The 9,731-nt window shown below is 57.8% G+C and overlaps 1 protein-coding gene across 2 annotated transcripts in view; it reads left to right on the plus strand.

Annotated features, from left to right (window-relative positions):
- Tnfrsf8 (TNF receptor superfamily member 8) overlaps window positions 1-9,333 on the plus strand; it is a 49,020-nt gene extending 39,687 nt beyond the window's left edge. For both annotated transcript variants that reach the window (XM_023565793.2, XM_063235529.1), the window contains 3 exons: window positions 3,692-3,717; window positions 5,233-5,440; window positions 7,692-9,333. In XM_023565793.2, coding sequence (XP_023421561.2) covers window positions 3,692-3,717; window positions 5,233-5,440; window positions 7,692-7,918 — 461 coding nt within the window. In that variant the 3' untranslated portion in view covers window positions 7,919-9,333. The remainder of the gene's footprint in view (window positions 1-3,691; window positions 3,718-5,232; window positions 5,441-7,691) is intronic.
- Window positions 9,334-9,731: the final 398 nt, after the last annotated feature.

Here is a 9,731-nt window from a genome sequence, read left to right on the forward strand (position 1 = left end):
CTTGCGAAATTCCATCCGTGCGGACCCGGGGTGCCTGTCTCATTCATGCGTTGGGATCCAGAGAATCTGTTACCGTCACTGGTGCAGATGACTTGGTCCTTGGTCACAGGATTCTCCTGTCTGCGTGACGTCACCCACCCTTGGTTCCTTGGCATCTCTTCGTTCCCAGATGCTCCTGGCCTGTCCAGTCCTCTTTTTCGAGAGTCACAGCCAGAGGGTGGGACTGAAAGGGGCTGAGGACGGGTTGGGAGGGATCGAGGGCTCTGCATCTTGTGCGGTCAGAACTTGGACCGGGACAAAGCTTGGCTGCACAGCGCCTGCCTGGCAAGCTCAAGGTCGTGAGTTCGATTCTTGGTACAAAAAAGAATGTGCTCGTCTTTGGAGGAGCCCCTGGGACACCATGTGCTCGTTCCAGAGTCACCACCACCGCACAGTATGTCCTGGGGACCAAATGAGTTTCCGAGAAGATGACAGTTATTTTAAAAAGCCAGGGAATCAATAAAAGAAGACGCAAGCTGAAGTGGTGATTTGAAGGGAAAAGCACTTACGAAATCTGACCTCTGCCCTCGATGAGCTTTGCTTTGGTCTTTATCAGAGCCCCGGAGGCTGTGACAGGGCCGCAGGCAGGGACAGGAACCTTCTGAATTCTGCCTCTTTTAAATCTTTTATGCTGTTTTATGCTTGGTTCCAAGTGCTGGTATCCAGTGCTGGTTTTCTTTTCAGTGTAACAAGGAGCAGAGTTGTGGTGACATCCCGGCTCCTGGCACCCACCCCATGCTAGTAGCAGCCCGAGTCTCTTTCCTTGGTGATATTTTAACGTGAAAAAATACTGCTAAAAAAAGACTTCAGTTTACAGTGTGTGAGAAGGTGGTGCGGAGGGTTCCTCCCATTTCCTCTTTGGTTTTCTTTCTGTTGATACCGGGAATCTAACTCACGACCTTGCACTTGCCAGGCAAGCTCTTGCATCCCTGAGCTGCATCCCCAGCCCCAGGCTCCCTCTTTTCTTTAATGTCTCCAACAGCCCGGCATGTTTGTCACGAATACACAGTACGAACAGGTTGCTTCATTCAGGTTTCTTTGGTGTCCTCAGCACCAGGATTGCTCTGTCCTGTTGGTCGCTGTGTCCCCGGACGCTCCTGGCCTGTGGCAGTTCCCCAGACTCCCCTCAGCCTCGGGGCCTGGATGGTTTTTCAGAGAGCTGGCCGGGTACTGTGCAGGATACCTTCCTGTGGAGATTCGTCTGATCCTTTTCCCATAGTTACACTGGACTCGGGGCCTGGGGAGGGCAGACCTGAGCACCGTGCCATCGTGTCACCTCCATCAGCATGTCTTAGCTCACAACACCTTCATGCTTTTATTTTTGTAGTACTTGGGGCCTCATGCATGCTAAGAAAGTGCTTATTTCCAGCCCGATTTAGAATTAATTTACCTAGCCGGGTGTGGTGGTGACACCTGTAATCCCAGCATTTGGGAGGCTGAGGCAGGAGGATCGCTGCAAGTTTGAGGCCAGCCTGGGCTTCAAAGTGAGTAAGTGAGTTCAAAGCCAGCCAAAAATGCATAGTGAAACACCTGTCTCAAAAAAAGCCAAAACCCAGAAGCACAAACAAAATAAAATAGAATTAATTTATCAGAGTTAGGAGTGAATAGTAATTGAGTGTTGAACAAATTCTACCTTCTTTTCATCGGCCTTGGGATTGGAACCCAGGGTCTGGCACGTGCGAGGTGAGCACTCTGCCATGGGGCTGCCCACAGCCCCGCCTTTGCTTTCAAAAGGACCTGGCTCTGTCCTCTGTGGCTGGCATGAGTTGGCCCATTTTCCAGACAAGAGGACCGAGGCTCAGAGAGGCAGGTAGTACTATGCCAGGTCCCCCCACTGCTTGTCAGTTGCTTTGGCTCCTTTTCAGGTTTCCCGTTCTTACAAACTCACTGCGTATGCAGCTTTCTGTCCTCCACCAGCAACTTCCTGAGAGTATAGTCCCCAGAGGGTCTGCAGGTCAAGGGGAGCACGGAGGTTTGCACCCAGAGCAGGCTCTTACCATAAGACGGAGCTGGTTTCCAGGCCATGAGCAGCCCCGCAGCTCGGTTTACCCACTTCCTCCCTGAGCCGTGCAGAGTTTGTCATTTTTATTTATTTTGCTGTGTGACTCTGTCACACACTTCTCCCCCTTGGCTGGTAGAGGGTTGGCACCCGAACAGCAGGCTGTTGGCAGAACTCGGGGTACCCTCGCAGGACAGAAATGGGGCTCGGCTGACATGATTTTAAAAATGTGCCCCTGGCCAGAGAGTGTCTCTCTGAGTGGTGGCTGGGGCCGTGGTTAGTGGTGGCCTGTAGGTAATAAGCCACAGCTACCAACAGTGACCGCTGTGCTGGCTGCCAGCACACCTGTGGCAGGCCTGGCGCATTTGTGACACTGAGCCCCAGCCATGTCTCATCTTTAGACTGTCCTGTGGTGCCTTTCCCACCACCAGACTCCCCATTGCTGGTGACACGAACAAGACATCACTGCGGGCACTTCCCCATGCCTGTAATCCCCGAACTCTGGGAGGCTGAGGCAGGAGGATCACGAGATCCAGCCCAGCCTCAGAAATTTAGTGACTTGGCAAGACTGTCTCAAAAACTAAAGAGTTTACAAAGGGGCTGTAGCTCAGTGTGAGGCCCTTGTGTTCCATCTTCAGTATCTCACACACACACACACACACACACACACACCCCAGTGCTCCCCAAACCCAGCAAGGGTCCACACAACTGTTCACACTGCGTCCATCTGCACTTTGGTCTCTGTGGTTCTGATCTTCAGTGAACCTGTTAGCTGGACTCAGGGCTCCCAGTTCCTGGGGGTGCTCAAGGCAGAAGCTTTACGGGTGGCTCTGTGGCCACACTGGCCTCTTCCTGGCGGGTTGGCCAGGAAGGCTCCGTCTCCATCCAGGCGCCTCTGCCCCGGGGGTGGTAGGGACCACATGACCCAGAGGATGGGCCTTGGCCACCTTGCCCAGGGAGAGGGTCCATGCCTGGGGGCCACCCCTTCCTCCTTTCCATGGCAGCAAGCAGGTGTTAGATGTCACCATAGGCTCCGCCACACCCTGGCCCCTGCGTGACATGGGGCTTCCTGGAGTGGAGGGCAGGGGCCTGAGAAAAGCAGGTACAGGTCATGCCACAGAGGCTGCATGCAAGGAAGGGATGTGACCAGAGGACCACTGTCCTGTCAGTCACCTGCCTAGAGGTCCTGCAGTAGGTTTTATGGGGCTTCCAATCCTGAGAGGTTCCCTGGGGCGGCGGCAGCAGCCACCAACTTGCTTCAGCCCATAGAGGCTGCCTGGACTCCAGTCCAGGGTTTTCAGCACGAGCTGGGGGGTTGAAGAGGGGGTCCCTCACACGCAGATGGCTGAGTAGCCCTACAGCTGGAGAAGTGAGCTTTGGGGATGACCACTGACCTCCCACCTTGCTCACTGCGCTCCAGACTGAGGACCCCCTGGCTGGAGTTCAGTGCTGCACCACCATCTGTGACCCTGGGGTGCTATTTGCTGATGGGTGGGCGGGGCAGGGACGGGCTGCCACGCCCTCCTTGAGAAGGTTTCTTTTTTTTTTTTTTTTTTGGTACTAGGGATCGAACTCATAGCCTTGTGCTTGCCAGGAGGGCACTTACACCACTGAGCTAAATCCCCAACCTTTCTGTTCTTTGGCTTTTTGCAGATTCCAGAGCTAGAAGGAACCTGATGGTAAGTGTCTCTCCCTCACCCCATCCCTGCTTCGTTCCCCCCAACCTCACTCCTCAGGCTGCTGGGAAAGGGGGAAGTGGCTGGGGACCCCTCCCTCTGTGCCCAGGGATCAGCCTTGGAGATCTCTGGGCACCAGGCCCAGCCTGGGACCTCAGCAGACCTTGGCCCCCCACCCCACCTCACCCTCCAGTCTGGCCTGGACGCAGGGGTTTTCCAGAAGGGCTTGCAGCAGTAATTTGGTTTTGACCACACTGGGCACCAGGTCTCTCAAGGAGGAGGTGATGTAGTGTATTTCCCTTCCCTCCTTCCCTGCGGGAGTCTTGTCCCTGAACCTGGGTGACAAATCAATTTATTTTCTTTAGTAGTGCAAATTTTTTAATAGATCGACTCCCAGGAATTGCACATTTACCATACGTGCTGGGCACTGTGTGCTTTCTGGAAGCGGTCCCTGGGCTCTGGTCCACGCTCAGAGATACTCTTATCTTGTCATCCAAAGGAAGAGCCAGCAGCTGGGACAAGTCAGGGATTCTGCAGCCAGAGGCTCCGCTGGGATGGAGCCTGGCTGTGTGGAGCCCCAGGACTGGCGCTGGACCCTGTGCCCCTCAGCTGGGAGGTTGCTTACAAAGTGCTTGCCAGATGTCCAGCATGGGGCTGGGGGCTTTTCAGACACCAGGCTGGCATTGAACTCACAGGGATCCTCCTGTCTGAGCCTCCTAAGTGCCAGAATTTTAGGCAGGCACCCCCCTGGCTCCTTTTGAAGATTGAAAGTGAATATTACTCATCACCATCTGAGACCACCTTTCCTTTGCATCTGCCTGTAAGAGTAAAAACACAGAGCTGGGCTTGGTGGCTCATGCCTGTAATCCCAGCACTCGGGAGGCTGAGGCAGGAGGATCGTTGTGAGTTCGAGACCAGCCTGGGCTACAAAGTGAGCTCAAGGCCAGCCTGAACTGCATAGCGAGACCCCGTCTCAAAAAAAAAAAAAAAAAAAAAAAAAGTAAAAATGCAAACCAATACTCTCAAGACAGCACTATTTTTGGAACTGATCAGGGTCCCCTAAGGTAAAAGGTTTCGGTTACAGGGGGTCAGGGCTGGAATCCTGGGGCCAGTAATCTCCAGAAGGCAGGGGTCCGGAGGAGATGCCAGCATTCAGGTCACACCAGGCACTTACTGTGTGACCCTGGGTGAGCTACTCTGCTTCTCTGTGCCTCATTGTTCTGGTCTAGAAAAGGGGCAGGTGCTAGTGTCACAGCTCAGGGCTTGTGGGGTTGGACTTGTCCATGTCTCAGAGCTGGCCAGACACACGAAAAGCCACCCGAGTGGCTGCCTACAACTTCATTATTTTGCACAAATTAAAAGCAACCAATTTCCTCAGAGAGGCTGCCCACAGGTGCCTTGCACTCTCGAGGCTGAGAGACCCCAGGGTGGCTTGGAGCAGCGCTAAAGCAGAGGGGAAGCTCCCCCAGGTCAGAGGCAGGGAGTGGGGTGACCTGCCTCATCTCTCTCCTTTCTCAGTGGCCCAGGAGTGATGTGCCGGGGACAGAGCCAGGGACAGAAGCACTGAGTGTGGCGGGCCCCCAGGTTGTGGAGACCTGTGCCAACGTGGGGGCGGCCAGCCCTGAGAACCTGCTGCTGCTGGATGCCAGCCCTGCCGGGGACGAGGTGTCCCCCAGGGATCCCCCCGAGCCCCGGGTGTCCACGGAGCACACCAATAACCGCATCGGTGAGTCGGCCTGTTCATGGGGCTGTGGGGTGGCCGGTGGGGCCCTGCAGGGCAGACATGTGGATGCCCTAGCCCCCGAGGCTAGCATGGTCCTGCCTGGGTGTAGGCTCTGCTGGGCTGAGCAGCAGGAGTGTGCTTCGGCTTCGGCAGCCGTGGGGAGACTCGTGGCATCGGAAGCCAGGGTGCAATCCACAGCACCGTGTGCTAGGATTAAAGAGCAGGCGAAGCCCCTCCCTGACTCCACCAGAGGGGACAGGAGGAAACACAGCGGGAACCTCAGGATGCAGCCTAAGATTCCCAGCCTGGCCCCCGCAGCCATCCGGTTCCCGCACCCTCCTGACTCCGCCGTCTACTTTCCCGACATCCTCTGCTCGCAGCCTCTGTGTGGGAGCTGCCCCCCACCAGCCAGGAAGCCTGCCCTGCCCTCTCCATACCAGTGCTCCTGGGCTCTGGATCCTGACCCTGGCTTCCCCTGCAGGGCTGGCCACTGTGTCCACATCCTCGCCCAGCGCTGTGCTGGTGGAGGGGGGCGGCCCTCAGTGGGTGTGCAGAGGGGTTTGTAGTGGTTCCACACATGCCTGCTGCAGGCGCTGGGGGTGGAACTGTGGGGTGCCTTTCATCTTGAACAAACTTGCAGTTGTAGCTTTCAGTAAATTGTGTTAAAAAAGAACACCTTTGGGGAAATACTGCCAAGGGCTTCTCCTTCAGATTTCCTAAGAAGTCCTGACTGGAGGTTGTGAGTCCAAGCTGAACACAGTGCCTGCAAGTCGGGTGGAGGTGGGGCTGGGGTTGAGGAGTTGGGGAGCAGAGGTGGCACTCATGGGGCAGCCTTGCCTAGCCCCCTGCCAGCCTCTCGGGCACAGGGTGCACAGGGCAGGTCTTGGAGGTCCTCTTGGAGAGGACCCCTTGTCTTCCTGGTGCCCCGAGGCGCACCTCATCCACTTCCTAGGCAGGACACAGTGAGGGCTGGATTTTCATCCTTGACTCCAGGCACCGAGTAGGAACCCCTAGCAACCCTGGAGGACCCTGTGGCTGCAGGCAGGGTTTAGCAGAGCCAGAGGCCTTCCTGGCTTCGGCCTGAACCCACCCCTCTCCCATGCCCTGCTGTCCTGCTCCTGTTTCTCATCTCTTGTCCCTTCTGTCCTCCTCTGGCCGGCATGCACTGTCCCTGGTCTCTGACCCAGCCCCTCTGGCCAGGATGCAGGCTTGGTTGGAGGCCTGGGTCTCTGAGTTTTTGAGCTGGTTCCTTTGCTTTGTCCGGCCCTGGTTCCCTCTGTCATTTCTAATATTTGTCTTTCCTGGGAGGATCAGAAACCAAAATAACAAAGCTGACATTGTGCAATGAGGTTGGGGATGCCAGGGCCCCTGGGAATCTTTTTGGGGTTCCTGAATCTGAGGGGTGTAACCAGTTACCCCAGAGAGGCAGGGGTCCCTGCCCCTGTTTGCCCTGCTTTCAAGTTCCCTCTTGAATTTCCGCATGTGGCCTCTGGGGCCCAAGGCAGGACAGCTGGAGCTGGAGCCCAGCCCGAGTCTGAGAGTCTGAGGCCGCCAGCGCTGGGCGTGGCGGGCAGAGCGGCTGCCAGGGCCCAGCCTGGGCTCCCCTGCGGCTTCTCCACAGCCTGCCTCCCCCCAGCCTCCACATCTGCAGGCTGTGATGGAGCCCCCGTGTCAGCACTGCCTCAGCCATCCCGGTCACACTGCCCAGGCCCTGCCTGCTGCCTGTACGAAGTGGCCCACTGGGCAGGCCGGCCTGCACTGAGGGGCTCCTGGGATGCTGGGCTTTTACTGCCAGGCAAACAGGGACAGGCCGGTCACCCAGTGCCTACTTCAGGCAGGCGGATGAAAGCAGAAGGGACAGCCATGGGGGGTTGGGGGGTTTCCTTTGGGATTTCACTTGATGACTCTGAAGAGGTCCTTGGACCTTGCCGGGCTTGCGGTTCCTGTCGGTGCAGTAGGACAACATTGGCCGTGCCTCGGAGTTGGTGTACGACGAGGGCCTAGTAGATACTCAGCTCTGCTGCCTCCCCTAGGGCCACTGCCACCTGTGCCGCTGGCCTCCTCCACTCTCCCAACTGTCCTCAGAATGCCACCTTAAGGGGCAGGTGCCCAGCTCTGTGCATCAGAGAGGCTGTGCCACCGGCCGGGAGTCACACAGCAGGAGCTGTGGGAGAGGGACTGGGTTCCTCTGCCGGCTCCTTACTCCTTCCTGGGGCTCTGAAATCCTCACCTCACCCAACCCTTTGCCTTGCAGAGAAAATCTACATCATGAAAGCCGACACAGTGATCGTGGGGAGCGTCAAGACGGAGCTGCCTGAGGGCCGGGGCCCTGCGGTGCCTGAGCTGGAGACAGACCTGGAGGTGGACCAAGCGTCCCACTACCCCGAGCAGGAGACAGAGCCGCCCCTGGATAGCTGCGGAGACGTCATGTTCTCGGTGGAGGAAGAGGGGAAGGAGGACCCCTGGCTTTCTGCGAAGTGAGGAGGCTCGGAGGAGGACTGGGGCGGGAGATGTGGTGGGGCCCTAGGGGGCCAGGGTGGCCCTGGTGAGGACGAGCTGGCGGAGAGAGGCCCCCATGGCTTGGACTGAGGTCCTGGCATCCCACAGGGGACTGGGGATGGGCACCCTGCCTCTGCGGCTGCCCAGAGCACTGGCCCCAGACCTGGCCTCCCACGCTCACTGCCGGGGCCAACGCCCACTGAAAGAGGGGGTGCAAGGCTGGTCCCAAGCACCCTTGTGCCCTCTCTCTCGCTGGGCCTTGGCAGTGATGCCCAGTGGGCCTTGCTGGCACGCGGCCAGCCCCCAGTTACAGTAAACCTGGTTCCCAGTGGGCCGCGAGCCAGCACTTGTGGTTTGCTCCTGAGTCAGAAGGGAAGTTGAGGGACGGGGTGGCGGCAGCAGCAGCAGCAGCACTGGTACCATCTGGGCCATCCTTGTCACGGGGCTCTCGGTGCTGGGCAAGAACCCGGCCTGGCCCCCTGACAGCGTGGGCTCAGTGGGACCTAGCTGCCCCTGTTCCCCATCCCAGGAGGGCCCAGGACCAGGCACTGGTCTCAGGACATCTCAGCAGTCCCCATCACAGCAGTATTTCGAGACCAGGTGCCTGTGGGCCTTAAGTGGCTACGGGCCAGGCCGCAGCTAGAGACTCAGCCTCTGCCGCAGACCCCGTCCACCCAGCTGCTGCAGAGAATGGCCGGCCCCCTTTGCCCAGCGACCTCCTTCCAGCGAGGAGCTGGGACTGCAGCCCTTCCTGGAGCCCTCGACTGCTCAGTCCTGGGAATGCGGGAACATCTGTCTTAGATGTTCCATGCTTGTGAAGCCATTTGCTCCAGCCCTGCCCTCTGACCCGCACCACCGCATCCCTCCCGGGTGGCCGCAGGAAAGACCCTGGTCTCACACGGACCCGGCCTCGTTGCACCAGAAGAAAAGAGCATTCAGTGGTTTCAGCTGGATTTGGGGTACCCTGGGGTACACCCAGAGGAGCACAGCCCCTGGGCCTCACAGCCTACAGCCTGCACCCTGGGCCTCTTTAACAAACAAGGGGTGATGACACAGCGGAGGGTCAGCTGCAGTGGGGACTCCTGGACTTACCCGTGCCCGGAGGCTGTGTTTACTCACCAGCGATTGCTCCCTGGAGGAAGTTGGGGCTGCCTGGGAGTCAGAAATGCAGTTTCTGAAACCACTCCGATGTTTTGGGGAAAGTTGGAACAACTCGGCCACAGAGAGAGGCGACCGCACACTGGACCTGGATCCTGGCCAGGAGGGCTTGGAGTGTTTGCCACCATCTCGTGCCAGGATGGAGCGGGTGTGCCTGCCCCAGGGCTGTACCCAGAAGGAATGCGTGGGTGCCACAGGGCCCTCGGACAACCTTGGCCAAACAGTGCAACGCCTCCAAAGTGCGCTTTGTGATTTTTAACCCTCTAAAATCCATAAGATTCTTTAGAAATGGTGATTCAGCCGGGGATGTAGCTCAGCACCGCAGCACCTGGGTACCAAGTGTGAGATTCCGGCACTGAAAAGAAAACCTCCTAAGTCCAAGCAGTGGTCATGGAGATGGCATTTGAAATGCCTTGGGCAGGAAGGTCAGAGGAGTCTCTCCCCAGGGCTGGGGCTCCTTCTGCACCCCAGCACCCCATGGCCCCCTCTCATCCCCAGAGAGCTCTCCCTTATCTGGCCTGGCTGCTTCTCAATCCATGGAACCCCAATCCCTGGCCTGCCCTTTGTGGAATGTTATCACTTGTCACAGGCTGCCTTTGGGTGCTTGAAAAAGGGGTCAGAGCCTCTTGGGGGTCCT

Source organism: Cavia porcellus, unplaced genomic scaffold (genome assembly GCF_034190915.1).
Source record: "Cavia porcellus strain 051 isolate PalLab524CR breed Dunkin Hartley unplaced genomic scaffold, mCavPor4.1 scaffold_25, whole genome shotgun sequence".
NCBI lineage: Eukaryota > Metazoa > Chordata > Mammalia > Rodentia > Caviidae > Cavia > Cavia porcellus.